General features: G+C 44.3%; 1 protein-coding gene across 1 annotated transcript in view; it reads right to left on the reverse strand.

Annotated features, from left to right (window-relative positions):
- Nucleotides 1-707: 707 nt before the first annotated feature.
- Nucleotides 708-15,845, reverse strand: part of LOC122560465 (myosin-11-like) — a 107,174-nt gene continuing 92,036 nt past the window's right edge. The window contains exons 7-10 of the mRNA XM_043711098.1: nucleotides 10,561-10,653; nucleotides 8,085-8,148; nucleotides 1,115-1,213; nucleotides 708-913 (exon numbers count right to left, since the gene is read on the reverse strand). Of these exons, the coding sequence (XP_043567033.1) occupies nucleotides 708-913; nucleotides 1,115-1,213; nucleotides 8,085-8,148; nucleotides 10,561-10,653 (462 nt within the window). The remainder of the gene's footprint in view (nucleotides 914-1,114; nucleotides 1,214-8,084; nucleotides 8,149-10,560; nucleotides 10,654-15,845) is intronic.

The following is a 15,845-nucleotide window of genomic DNA, read 5'->3' on the forward strand; positions in this document are numbered from 1 at the left end:
CCAGTCACTTTTCCTCATCCTTTGGCTTGGCATCCGTTTCTTTCCTGTGGGCGTACATTTGGAGCCCATGACAAATGGAAGTTAACTTTGACACTTGGCGAATTGAGTCCTGGGCAACCCATACAGAAGCTTGTTGTCCTACTGATACATCACCCTGAGCTCATTTCTTGCCAGTTTTTATTCAGCGTTGATTGTTAATCACACTACAGCCAGCGGCGCTAACCAGTGTCTCAGAGAGGATAACAACCCCTTTACCTTCTTGAACTGGGCCTCTCCCCCATCTACCCTCCTAATCTCCCTCTGCCTCTGTCAAAAATATAAAACGGGACCTCATTTCCAACATCCTTCAGTCCTGAAGAAGAGTCACTGGACTCAAAAGCACTAACTCCATTTTCTCTCTCCACTCAGACAGTGCCAGACCTACTGAGCTTCTCCAGCCCTTGCTGTGTTTGTTTCTCACAGAGACGCTATCAAAATCATAATAATTCAGGATTAAGAGCACAGTAGAAACTGAGAAACATCCATCAACCTGTACAGGAAATGGGTGAAGGGAAATTAAATATTAAGGGCTTGAAATTCTACACAGATTCTGGAATCTTCTATGCCAACGTGTGTGAGGCTGGTAGGAGGGAGGTTAGACAGACCACGTTTCGATAAGGAATCCAAATTTCTATAAGAAATCCTTAGAATTCCTAATTGTTTTAAGTTTAATGAACATGTTTGAAATCCACATTCAGTTCAGAGAAGATAAAAGCGAGATGGTTCTTACAGGTTTGTTCATCGATTGAAAATCCCATGATGCTCATGGCCTCTGATGTTTCCTCAAACATGTCCTTGTCATCCTGGCCTGGAATAGGGACGTGGCCATTGGATAAAAACCGGTAACTGCTGAACGATTCCAGCAAGAGATCCTCTGAAAATCACAACAAAGAGAGTGAGTCAGCCATTCCTGCTCTTTGGAGACCAGAGAGAGAGAGAGAGAGTCGGAGAGAGTCGGAGAGGTAGAAAGAGAGAGAGAGACAAAGAGAGACAGAGACAGAGAGACAGAGAGAGAGAGAGAGACAAGAGAGAGAGAGAGAGAGAGACCTCATCCCAACAGAAATACATAACTCACCCTTCATCTTCACCCCAGCTCCAGCAAGAAGGTAATAGAAAATATGGAATGTCCTTTCCTCTGGAGCCTGACGAATAGCACGAGACTTTTCGAGCAGATCTAATTATTTCAGTTAAGTCAGCAAATTCACTTACAGTCATAGAGATGTGCAGCACAGAAACAGACCCTTCAGTCCAACTCATCCATGCTGACCATAGAATCATGCAATGTCTACAGTGTGGAAACAGGCCCGTCAGCCCAACAACTCCACATTGACCTCTGAAGAGTATCTCACCCAGACCCACTCCCTTCCCTATTACTTTACATTTACCCGGACTAATGCATCTAACCTACACATCCCTTAACACTATGGGCAGTTTAGCATGGCCAGTTCACCCTAACCTACATATCCCTGAACACTATGGGCAATTTAGCATGGCCAGTTCACCCTAACCTACATATCATTGAATTGTGGGAGGAAACCAGAAAACCTGGAGGAAATCCACGCAGACACGGGGAGAACGTGCAAACTCCACACAGACAGTCACCCGAGGCTGGAATTGAACCCAGGTCATTTCTGCCACCTCCAAACAGACCCCACCACCAAGGATATATTTCCCTCCCCTTCCCTATCAGTGTTCCGGAAAGACCACTCCCTCCGTGACTTCCTCGTCAGGTCCACACCCCCCACCAACCCAACCTCCACTCCCGGCACCTTCCCCTGCAACCGTAAGAAATGCAAAACTTACGCCCACACCGCCCCCCTCACTTCCCTCCAAGGCCCCAAGGGATCCTTCCATATCCGCCACAAATTCACCTGCACCTCCACACACATCATTTACTATATTCGCTGCACCCAATGTGGCCTCCTATATATTGGGGAGACAGGCCGCCTGCTTGTGGAACGTTTCAGAAAACACCTCTGGGACACCCGCACCAACCAACCAACCAACCGCCCCGTGGCTGAACACTTTAACTCCCCCTCCCACTCCACCAAGGACATGCAGGTCCTTGGCCTCCTCCATCGCCAGACCATGGCAACACGACACCTGGAGGAAGAGCGCCTCATCTTTCGCCTAGGAACCCTCCAACCACAAGGGATGAATGCAGATTTCTCCAGCTTCCTCATTTCCCCTCCCCCCACCTTATCTCAGTTCCAACCCTCGGACTCAGCACCTCCTTCTTGACCTGCAATCTTCTTCCCGACCTCTCCGCCCCCACCCCCTCTCCGGCCTATCACCCTCACCTTAACCTCCTTCCACCTATCGCATTCCCAACGCCCCTTCCCCAAGTCCCTCCTCCCTAACTTTTATCTTAGCCTGCTTGGCACACCTTCCTCATTCCTGAAGAAGGGCTTATGCCCAAAACGTCGATTCTCCCTGCTCCTTGAATGCTGTCTTACCCTGGGGAAAAGACCTTGGCTACTCACCCTATCCATGCCACTCTTCCAGCCAGCTTCTTACAAATAAAAGCCTACATTGCAGAGATAATTCTTCACAAAGGTAGATAATCACTTGGATGAAACCAATTAAATAATTTTGAAAATTAACCTGAAATTCAAAATGATACAGTGCTTTCCTCCTGTTTGTGTCCCTATTTCCCCTCAAAAGATTTATTGTTAGCAACCTCTTTTCATTCTCTTGTCAAATTAATACTGTTTTTGAACATTTCAGATATTTTCTAAACTACTTATTCAGGGATCTTATGACACACCTTTGGAGCAGGTGGGTCTTGAACCTGAGCCTCCTGGCTCAGAGGTATGGACATTATTTCTGTTTCACAAAAACCCCCTGTTTGAAATTTCATATGGTTTCATTGTGAGGTTGCACAGATTCAACTCCTTCCCCACACTCCACTCCCAAGTGAACAACTAACCATCAGGCTGATGTTGCATTGTGGGAATGTCTACCTCACAAGGAGTGTAAACTCTAGCATGGGTGTGTCAGGCTGAATGGCCTCACCTGTGCTGTTAATTAGATGTGAATCACGTCCTGACAGTTACCAGTGGGGCTGAGTTTAGATTAGATTCCCTCCCACAGTGTGGAAACAGGCCCTTCGGCCCAACAAGTCCACACCGACCCTCCGAAGATTAACCCATCCAGACCTATTCCCCAAACTATTATCTCATATTTACCCCTGACCACCCCTCAAATAAAACCCTACACTGGAGTGAGAAATGTTTCTCTCCGTCCACAGACGTTGCACAGGGACTGAGTTTGTCCACCACCTGCTGCTTTGATCTCTTTATGATGTTGTGTGCTTTTATACAGACTGCATTCTGCAGTGTTTGACAGAAGCACTGGCTGAGGCATCCGATACAAGGTTTAGGGCATCCCCATCATAGAGAGCTGACAGGTTGACATTCACTCAACAATTTTAAAGCAGGAGACGGACCCAACCTGGAGGTCATTTAAAACATTTTTTTAAAATGTAAGTGAAACTGAAACAGAGGCTGGTGTGACTCAAACAAGAATGGGCCAGGTGTATGGACACCTTCGATTGTTCCTGTGGAAGGGTCTATGGGAGTAATGTCCCCATGTCCTTTGCCACAAACCTCACGAATGCTGCCTTGTCAATGTTAAACAGCCCGCCTCACTAGGTCACTGTCAGCAGGCATGCCTTTCAAAACCCTCTTCACTTCTGTTTGCTGGTTCTTGGCCAAATTAAACAGACGAGGTCAGAGCGAGGGGTTGTCCACGGGACAGATGTTTCTGAGAGAACAATAAGCTGCTCTGTGGAGACACACCTGAGAACACATCCCGGAGACAGACTGTGAGCCATCAGTCAAAGCGGATGTTTATAGATTCAGTGCTACAGGGTCAGTCAGAGCACACAAAGGCTGCCTCGGAGTCCGGAGGAACTCGGGACAAGTCCCTCTCCAGGCCTAAGCATAAAAATCCAGTGCGATGCAGAGAGAGTGCTGTATTGTCGGAGGTGCTAGTTTCTAGATGAGGCATTAGTCTGAGGCCCCATCTCCTGCTCAGGTAAATGTGAACATGCCTTGGCAGCATTTTGAGGAAGAGTAGGGTGCTGTGTTATTCTTGAGTATCAAGGGGATCAAGGTTACAGGAAGAAAGCGGGAGAATGGGGTTGAGAAACTTATCAGCCGTGACTGAATGGCAGAGCAGACTTGATGGGCTGAATGGCCTAATTTCTGCTCCTATGTCTCATGGACTTACGTTAGTCCGTCAGTGTACCTTTCAGAGACATGCTCATGATGTCATTGCTGTACCATAGCATGAGAAGTGAGGGTAGAAAAGTCTCAGACTCCACCTTAACTCAGACCACTTGAAGCATGACACTCTGAGGGAAGGGTGCTACTCTTTGCAGCCAAACACTAGCCCAGCCACACGAGTGCAAGCTGCAATAAACAATCTGTCATATTCTTCAATACCACGTGACCCAGGTCTACTTCTTACTTTACAAGGGATAACATAAGCCTTGCTGCATCGAGTGTAAATACCCAGATAAAAGCACATCACAGGGGAGTTCTCCCCAGTGGTGTACGTGAGGATTGCAGATGCTGGAGATCAGAGTCGAAAAGTGTGACCTGTCAGGCAGCATCCGAGGAGCACAAGAGTCAACATTTCTTGCATAAGTTCTTCATCAGGAATGTCTCCCCAGTGTCCAGGCCAATATACAACCCTCAATCAATGGCACAAAACAGATGATCTGGTTATTGTCACGTTGCTGTTTTTGGGTACAAATTAGCAGCAGTCATAGAATCATGGAGACATGCAGCACAGAAACAGATTAGATTACTTACAGGCCCTTCGGCCCAACAAGTCCACACCGAAGCACAACCCACCCAGACTCATTCCCCTTCACCTAACACTACGGGCAATTTAGCATGGCCAATACACCTAACCTGCACATTTTTGGATTGTGGGAGGAATCTAGAGCACCCAAAGGAAACCCACGCAGACACAGGGAGAATGTGCAAACGCCACACAGAATTGAACCCGGGTCTCTGGTGCTAACCACTGTGCCATTGTGAAGAAGGTGGCCAGTCTGTCAGGGGGTGGTCAGAGTTTGAATTGGGACGCTGCTTTTTGTGAGAGGTAATCTGGCTATTAGTACTAGAGCATGAAGATGTGAAAGTTCCCTGCTTAACCTTCCATGAGCAGCTCTTGGAAGCTCAAAGAATAGAAAACAAAGTAATAAATATTACTGCCTTTATCTGAGTGAACTGATCGAAATCTTCACAAGACCAACCGAGAAACCATCAGCTATGCCTTTGGGACAACGCATGCTGAAAACCAGTTCAGTAATCTGGACAGTTTGTTATTTTCTGTGTTTGTTTGTGCCTGTCTGTTAACTGTGTGAATCATGCTGAAGCCAAAGATTTCTGAGTTTTAAGGAGAGACCAATTCAATTACTTTGTTGTTGAATTTTTGCTAAAGTTACTCTATTATTTATAAGTTGCTAAGTCTTTTGTTCAAGAAACCAATTGCTATTAGAAATTGATCATTCTGGTTATTCAAAAGTCTGGTTAGGAACCACCGTGGTCAATTTTGAGCACCTTTAAAAGTTTTAATTTCACTGTGTTGCAAATACAGAGGTAGAAAAGCCACTTGGTTCAGTTGTCTGTCTCAGTGCTGTCACAGTAAAAAGATTTGTGCTCATGAACATAGGACGGCGAATTGTGGGAAATGATATTTTTCACATTGGAAGATGGCATTCCCCGAGGTTCATTGCTGGGGCTGTTGTTTCTATGTAGAAATGTCTTGGATTTTAGAATACATTGTAAAAATAGCCGATTATATTGAATTTGCAGGTATGGTAAACATTAAAGATGATTCCAGTCATGCCAACAGTACCAACAGGATATTGGTAGAATGGCAGAAGGAGCGGACAAGTGGCATATGGAGTTTAACACAAAGAAATATGATGTGATACAGTTTCGCTGAAGAGATAGGGAGAGGCAATCAAGAATTAATGACACACATCTACAGTATGCAAGGACAGAGAATCCCATTGTCGCATATGTACAGATCTTTGAAAGTGACAGGAGATATTGAGAAAGTAGTTAGCGAAGCAGATGGGAGTTTAGGGTCTGATATTTCATACATAGAGGTACTGAGTAAAAAGCAGGGGGCTTTGTTGACTTTTTATAAAGCTCCGGTTAAGCTCCAGCTGGAATATTGCCCCCAGTTCTGATCTCTGCCCGTTAGAAAGGATATCAGAGGCTGCAGAGGGCATTTACCAGAATGGCTCAAATGGGGAGGAAACTTAGCGACAAAATTCAGTTTGGAAAACTGTTGTTGTTTTCCTTGGAGCAAAGGAGATTGAGGAGGGACTTAATCCAGGTGTACAATGCATTTCCAAAGGACAAAGATTCCCATTCTCATTTGCCAAACAGGGACCAGAGGGAGACAGAGTTAAGGTTCTGGACAGGACAGACAGGAAGAGTCTGAGGCAGAGAGCGGACAGCACGCAGTGAGCATCAATATCCTGGAATTGCAATGTAACAGGATGGAGGCAGGAGTGATTGTTTGACAATAATTTGAAAAGGAAATCAGATAAACTCTGGATGGAGGTCAGGGGACAAACACGTGGATATTACAGACATTGTTATTGTTCCCAGGGCTGAGCTCAAAGTGGAGTTCCTCCAACACCAAACCCCCACTCCTGTTCCAGGGAATTGTCCATTTTCTCAAAATTGTGGTCATGTACCAACTGCACATTCAGGTAGTAACAGTCCCCAACACCCAACGAATGCCATGGGATTGGAGTCTAATGCTGGAAGGTCGTATGTGTCCAGAGGAATTGATCCCTGAATCTCCACCAGCTGCCAGGAGCCACATGGACCAGTACAGTTCCAGTGTAGTGCCAGTACAGTCCCAGTACAGTGAGCAATCACTTTGTGCATTTGATCAAACAGCACCTCAGTACACTTGATGAACAGAACAGTGATATATTTTTCAAAGGACATTCATGGAGATGTGTGCTGGGTCAGCACTCATTGCCCATCCCAGAGGGTAGTCATGAGTCAGTGACATTGCTGTGGGTCTGGAGTCACACAAAAGCCAGACCAGAGTAAAGATGGCAGATTCCTTCCCTAAAGCACATTAATGGGTTTTCCCCCAACAATTGACAATGGATTTATTGTCATCATTAAACTCCTCATTGAATTTATATTCCACCATCTGCCATGAATAGATTTGAACCCAACTCCCATTACCTGAGTCTCTGGATTAACAACCCATGGTTATACCACAAGAGCGTCACCTCCCTGTTAGATAGCAGTGTGTCCCTCTGATACCCTCTGCTGGTTCTGGCTGCACTACAATTAAATGAAATTCGACGAAAGAGATTGCCTTGCATTCTACCGCGACCTTCCATTTACCAATCACATCTTGTCTTGAACCAAAGAAAGGAGAATCCAACATATCTATAGCATGTTAGCTCCACCCACATAAACCAGGCGTGAGCTGCCTTCACCAATCCTTTAATGAGTATGCTTTAATATCGTCAACAAAAAACAAAGAACTATGGAAGCTGCAAACTTGAAACAAAAGCAGCGATTGTTGGAGAAACTCAGTAGGTCTGGCTTTATCACTTTTTCTCCACAGATCCTGTCAGAGCTGCTGAGTTTCTCCTGCATTTTCTGTTCTTGCTCCAATATGGTGTTATTGAGAATGGGAAGTCAAGCTTACATCACATGTTCCTCTGCGTAATTTCTGCCTTATGTGAAGGTAGGTCTCAGAGTAGCAATGAACTCATTGAAGTTCCAAACAGACATGAAGGTGAAGGGTAAATATTACTGAAACTCCCAGCAACAAAACTCTCAGTGGGTAGGCACTCCAAAGGGAGTGAACACGCCCACCTCAATGAGTGCAGAGATTGGCGTCACTGTCAGTCTGTCTCAGGTTTTGTGGAGTTCCTGTACCATTACCTTTACCTTCTTGAGGGTACTTTCACTGCAGCAGGTTACCTGATTATGTCTTTCTTGTTAAAAATTCCAAACCTTTTTCTCTTTTAAGGATACAAGTGTCAATATTTGCTCCAACAATATAACCAGTGACATCAAAATTGATCCGGATGAATTTTCCCTGTTGAAAATGAGATACAGTCAGGTTTTATATTGTGTACAATCGCTGTCCGTTAAGAATTAAGCAAAATAAACAGCGTCACTATCACTGTTTGCTGTTTATTTGCCGCATTGTTCACAGAGTATCTATTAATTCAGCCTTCAGTCAGTCAAGGGTCAACAGATACAGAACACAATTATATAAGGACTTTAGGACACAGTGACAACAGAACTTCACATCTGTCACAGCGTTGCAAAGTTCAGAGCTGCACTAACGTGGATTTCACGGTGATGAAAACTGAGTGTGAATGCTCAAGATAAATGCACATTCTGGCCTTGCTGGTCAGAACTTTCCATTCTGCGCAAAAGCCCCAATGGTTATCTCGAGTTATAGCAATTCCATCACATCTATTCCTCCGCATCTCAACTTGGAGTGGGTGGGAGGCAGTTTGATGGATTATGTGGAGACTGTAAAGGTTGGAATGCTTCCTGCCTTTAGTGGATTAACTTGATCTTATTGTTGTTGAAATTACTGCTATGTGTGGGAAGTTCCCTCTGCAAGTTGAGTGGACTGAATGTTGTTTGTGGTGATATGACATTTTAAGAATGCACCCAGCAGATCAGTTTCCAATCAAGTGTCTGTCTCTAAGCTGCAATATTCACAAAGTTGTAGCAAATGAATGTTTCAGGGATAGCAGAGATCATGATCACATGGAATGTAATAACTGGAGAATCCCCGAGTGATGTGTGCCACACTCTGATGTTACCTTACATTTCATTAATGGTTTAAATTTCCATGACATTTTCACTGACAGATTGGATTTTCCATCATAAGATTAATCAGGAATCCATTACTTTGTTTCCAATAATGTGTTTCTGTTACGTTTTCAGCCATTTTGAAGATTGCATTACATGTAATGACTTTGATCTTTCACACACATGCACTGTGATAGGTTCATATACACACACACTGGGATAGGGTCATATACACACACACTGGGACAGGGTCATACTCACAGTGGGAGAGGGTCATACACACACACTGGGATAGGGTCATATACACATGGGGATAGGGTCACATACACACACACACTGTGATAGGGTCATACACACACAGGGATAGGGTCATATACACATGGGGATAGGATCATATATACACATGGGATAGGGTCATATACACACTGGGATAGGGTCATATACGCACACATTCGGATAGGGTCATACACACACTGGGGTAGGGTCATATACTAACACACTGGCATAGGGTCATATACATACACTGGGATAGGGTCATATACATACTCACTAGCATAGCGTCCTATACACACACTGGGATAGGGTCATATATACACTGGGATAGGGTCATATACATACACACTGGGATAGGGTCATATACATACACACTGGGATAGGGTCATATATATGCACACTGGGATAGGGTCACATACGCACACTCTGGGATAGGGTCATATACACACACTGGGATAGGGACATATACACACACTGGGATAGGGTCATATACATACACACTGAGATAGGGACATATACACACACTGGGATAGGGTCATATATACATTGGGATAGGGTCATATACACACTGGGATAGGGTCATATACACACTGGGATAGGGTCGGATCTGGGTGACTGGGACAATCTTTCTGCGGAAGCTCTCTCCCACCACAGACAGAGAGATGTTTGGCCATCCTTCATGTGTCTGGCCCTGAGGCCCTCTTGGGACAGACTTGGCCTAATACCTACATCCCTGACCTTGCTCAACCAATAGCAAAGAGCTCCTGATAGCATTGTTCGGGGGATCACTGCAGCCTCCAGACATGTCTGTTACATCATGATGGTGGAGAAGGAGAAGACACTAGAAATATAATTGAAACCTGATCATGGGATTCTAGGCAATTGACACCATTGCTTTTGGTGAAAGTACAAAACACATTCATTGGACACAACACACTCTGGTTCTATCACACCAACAGAGCTTTCAACAGCTTTTCTCTGGCTGTTATTGCAGAATATGTTCTTGAATCAATGTAAAGCAACTTACAAACAAGAAGCAGAAATTCTCAGCAAGTTCCATTTCCCTGTCACACCATACCTTTGGGACAATTCTCCTGAATATTATCTGACTGGTAAAGGACTAATACAACTGCTATTCTGCTTCAGAAATAATTGGTACCTTTTAGCTCCATGTTGAAATCTCAAAGCATTGCTGAAGGCACTGACCACCAGCTGCCCATTTCAACACGGGGTCCAGCAGTTTATGGTGGTTGCATTTTACTGAGATACCAGGTCTCAGGAACTGCAGCCAGTCCCAGCGTGAGCTAACATTTTTATCACGGCCTGTCATTCTCATTGAGAGGTGTGTACGATCACGGAAACTGCAAACTGAGACAAGCCCGAAAACTGAAAACGGAATACTCACAAATCGAGACGAGTTGTCATTTTTCACTGTCTTTGCATTGCCAAAGGCTTCCAGGATGGGGTTAGCTTGAAGGAGTTGCTTCTCAAGTTCCCCCTAAATTTAAGATGGATCAGAGTCAGTCTCATTAGCCAATGAGTGATGAGGGCACAGAGCCCTGTGCTAACTCCTGGCAGCTTTGCTCCAATCAGTAATGAGCTATAGTCACTCTGGTTCTGTTGTAAAAACAATGGCCCAGAGAAACTCAGCTGGCCTGGTAACTCTGGAGAGACAGAGAGAAACCAAGTCAAACAGTTCTAGTTCATCAGAAGTGGGAATAGTTAAAAACATGATTAGGTTTTGAATAAGATTGTTTTGGGAGGGGGGTGGGGGGGATGAGACAAGGTCAAAAGGAAGGTCTGGGAAAGGGCGAGAGCCAGAAGATATTGAAAATTCATCTTCCATGGGCTCTCACACTGAGCTGTTTGGATATTCTCTGATCTACCTGTTCAGGCACATTATCACACATACCTCTGGAGCAGGTGGGGCATGAACCCATACCTCCTGTCTCAGAGGTAGGAACACTACCACTGTGCCACAAAAGACTCATGCTGACTCTCTGCTGCTCCAGTGAAGTTCAATGTCAATTTGAGGTGCAGCGTCTCATCTTTTGACAAGACATGTCACAGCTTCACGGATTCAATAACTTCGGACTCAAATCGCTGCCATCTTCCCCCATTTGCTCACTTTTTGTTTCTTTTTATGCAAGTTTTGTTTTGCTTCCCTGTTTTTTTTTTGCTTTCAGATGGCAGAAAATGTACTCTGATCTCATTTTGTTTTGCATCTTTCCCTGCCACCCACTCTTCTGTCATCCATTCCCCTCTCTCGTCCACCTCAACACAGACCTGCTCCCTCCCTTTGTCCCTCACCTACCTCCTTCACTCCAAACCCCTGCACTCCCACCACTCCCTGTGGCATCCCTAAACCTTTCACAGTTTTGATGAAACAAATTGAAATATTAACTCTTGTTTCTTTCTTCATGGATGAAAACTAGACCTGCTCCAGCATTTTCCGATTTTACTTTAGCCCTCCGACACCCGCAGCAATCTGCTTTTCGATTGAAACATCCCCCCAGTGTTTGTCGAATGGTTTTCTAATCAGAAATCTGCATAATAATATCAAATCAGCTTCTGCTTCACCCATCAGTGTTAAGTGAGCCCAGGAATATTACCCACACACAAATGACAATCCATTATTAAAATAATGAGTGTTTATTTTTCACCTCTGCTAGTCAGAATTCCAGAAGGACCTTGCAATTACTGGAAACCACAATTACTAAAATGCCTTCTGCACATGCAGTTACCTCCTGTGTTGGTTGTTTTAAGAATATTTAAACATCCTGCAGGATATCTCCACAGTGCCGGGTTTGCCTACAGTCTTCCACCTACAGCACGGTGTCCTTCCAGGATTCAACATAATTATTCCACAGTCACATCCGTTCACACCAGCACCATCCTGTAGGAAGTGTCTCTGTTTAAACATCTACTCCCTGTCTCACTGTGTTCACACAGAATCCTCAGTGAGATATTGTGTAACTGTTCTGTTCATGAACCTTTTGCACTGATTCTTTATTTACTAAGTATACCTTGTAGAGTTTTTAATTGGTTATTAGGAAGAGGATGAGCAATGACATGCATTAAAAGACATGGCAATGTTTTAAAAGATTATGTTTTCCATAGTTGCTTGTCTGAAACAAACATAACTGAGTTATATATCAAATTGCAGCCAGCAATTAAACAGCATTTCAAAAGGATGTTAATCATCTTCATGTTTTTTGGCGCAGAGAAAATGACCACTGGAACCTGATGAAATGATTAACAAAACACACGGGTGCCACATCGGTTACAATCAGTTAAAACAAAATATAAGAAGAGTGAGTCACACCACAGCCCTGCCAAAGCTGAAAGATTTGCAGCAGCATCAAGCTATGATAAGAATTACCATTTTTCTTTAAAATTCATGTTTGTCATTTAAAACAGTGCAGCAATGATTTACAGGTCTATCATATTGATGACCAAGTTGTTGTAAACACTTCTTCCCAATTTCTTCCTATTCTTTCCAGAAGAAGGCAGGAGTGTGATGGAATACTCCCCACTTGCCTGGATGGGTGCAGCTCCAACAACACTCAGGAAGCTTGACACCATCCAGGACAAAGCAGCCCCCACTTGACTGATACCACATCCAAAAAGATCCATTCCCTCCACCACTGACACTCAGTAGCAGATGTACCGCAAAAGTTCACCAAAGATCCTCAGACAGCACCTTCCAAACCCACAACCACTTCCATCTAGAAGGGCAACGGCAGCAGATACATGGGAACACCATCCCCTGCAAATTCCCCCCCAGGCTACTGACCATCCTGATTTAGAAATACAGATTCAGAGAACGTTCCAGCACAGCACAGGCCATTCAGCCTTCGATGTTGCGCTGACCTGTGAGACCAATCTGAAGCCTATCTACCCTACCCTATTCCATTCTCGTCCAGATGTCTCTCCAATGCCCATTTAAATGCCCTTAAAGTTGGCAAGGCAACTACTGTCGCAGACAGTTTGTTCCATGCCCCCAGTACTCTGAGTAAAGAAACTACTCTGATATCTATTCTATATCTATCACCCCTCAGTTTAAAGACATGTCCCCTAGTGCTAACTATCACCTTCTGAAGAAAAAGGCTCTCACTGTCCACCCTATCTAACCCTCTGGTTACCTTATATGTCTCAATTAAGTCACCTCTCAACCTTCTTCTCTCCAACAAAAACAGCCTCAAGTCCTTTCCACCTAAGACCTTCCCTCCAAACCAGGCTTCATCCTTGCTAATCTCTTCTGAACCCTTTCCAAAGCTTACACATCCTTCCTTTAATGCAGTGACTAGAACTATATGCAATACTCCAAGTGTGGCCACACCAGAGTTTTGTACAGCTGCAGCATGACCTCATGGATCTAAAACTCAATGCCTCTACTAATAAAAGCTCATACACCATATGCCTTCTTAACAACTCTATCAACCTGGGTGGCAACGTTCAGGGATCTATGTACATGGACACCGAGATCAGTGGTTAGCACTGCTGCCTCACAGCTCCAGAGACCCAGGTTCAATTCCCGCCTCAGGTGACTGTGTGGAGTTTGCACATTCTCCCCGTGTCTGCGTGGGTTTCCTCCGGGTGCTCCGGTTTCCTCCCACAGTCCAAAGATGTGCAGGTCAGGTGAATTGGCCATGTTAAATTGTCCGTAGTGTTAGGTAAGGGTTAAATGTAGGGGTATGGGTGGTTTGCGCTTCGGCGGGTCGGTGTGGACTTGTTGGGCCGAAGGGCCTGTTTCCACACTGTAAAGTAATCTAATCTAATCTAATCTAATCTAATCTAATCTAATCTAATCTAATCTCTCTGTTTATCTACACTACCAAGAATCTTACCATTAGCCCAGTACTCTGTATTCTTGTTGCTCCTTCCAAACTGAATCACCTCACATTTTTCCATATGCCACCTCTCAGCCCAAATATATCACCGTTTCTTCACTGTCACTGGGTCAGAATACTGGAATTCCTCTCTAAGGGAATTATGGGTCTACCTACAGCACATGGATTGCAGCGGATCAAGAAGGCAGCTCACCCCCACCTTCTCAAGGGGCAACTAGGGACAAGTAATAAATGCTGGGCCCAGCCGGTGACACCCACATCCATGAGTGAATAAAGAAATCTCAGGGAGGATATCCTCCGACTGATTATGAAAGATTAGCCCCATTTCATGCCAGAGTTTGGGATGGAGATTCAACAATGGGTCATAGTCAAACCTATTCAGACTCTCATTCACACTGGGCTGATTATTATCACTCAGAGTCTGAACAGTTTTAGATCCCCATTTCTGCCAACGGTACCATCCCATTTGCCAGTGCAGCTGGACGGATTTAGGATTTGGGATTGGGATTGATCGTGGGAACTCCTGGACTGCCAGTCTGAGTGTTATTTATTTAACATTATGCCACTGGGCAAGCCGCCTTTGGACTTGCGTACTCTTTGAAATCAAATGCTTTTGTTTAAAACTATTCAGTTTCAAATGGCAAAACATTAACCTGACATTAAAAAAAAAACCTTAATTTTCACACTATTTTGGGTGAGGATGCTGGTTGAATTTATTAAAAATATGTTTTACGTTAAGTAATTACCTTAATGTCAAAAAGTGCTAACAAAATTTGCAGATTGACATTGCCAACTTGACTTATTGTTGTTTACCATTATTGCCAATCACAGGATGTAGGGGTCGCTGGTTAGGCCTGATTACCCAGAGGGCTGTTAAGAGTCAGCCCCATTGCTGTGGGTCTGAAGTCACATGGAGGCTAGACCAGGTAAAGATGGCAGTTTCCTTCCCTCAAGGAAGTGACCCAGACTACCCTTTTTTTCCTGGGAATGAACAATTGTTCAATGGTCCTCATTAGATTCTTAACTCGAGATTTTCATTGAATCCAAGTTCTTTTTGCTGTGGCAGAATTTGAAGCTGTGACCTGGAAAGATTACTTGTACCTCTGGATTTACGGCCTAGTGATAATAGCACTTGGCCAAATGAAATTGGGAAGATTGTTTACCATTGCACCATTTCAGTTAGAGATGAGGTTAAATCACTACTTTCACACTGAGGGTTTAGAAGATACCAAGATGTCAAACTCATGTTATTGTAGATTTCGGTTTTATATCTGCATCATAGAGAGACAACTGAAGAATGATGACCAAACTATAGCGACAAGCTCACAAGCCAAAAGGTCCTGGTTCAATCAGGATTTGAAGATAAATGCAGAAACAGCAGTTAAGAGCATTGCTTGAAGCCATGCAGATATTATTCCTTCAGTTAAGGTGGTTACAATGTTTTTGGGCTTTAATTCACAACAATCCTGATTTTGGTTTGTTGTTTGAACTCAAATTCAACCCACAAGGCTGTATCCAGGTGGTGGTAGCCATTTTGGCCTTCCTCCTGTTTCCTGGTCAGGTCCACATTGAAGATGACCTGGCAGAACACAACATACAGAAACCAATCAGAATGTTGGTGTCTCAGTCTAACCTCAATCATCATTGGGCGTACACTCACACTCACACACACACTCTCTCACACTCACACACCCGCACACACACGCTCTCTCACACACACTCTCTCACACATACACACACATGCAAACACACATACAGACACAAACATATTCTCCCTCTCTCACTCACACACACATACATACAGACACACACACACACTCTTTTTCTCTCTTTCTCA

Source organism: Chiloscyllium plagiosum, chromosome 21, assembly GCF_004010195.1.
Source record: "Chiloscyllium plagiosum isolate BGI_BamShark_2017 chromosome 21, ASM401019v2, whole genome shotgun sequence".
NCBI lineage: Eukaryota > Metazoa > Chordata > Chondrichthyes > Orectolobiformes > Hemiscylliidae > Chiloscyllium > Chiloscyllium plagiosum.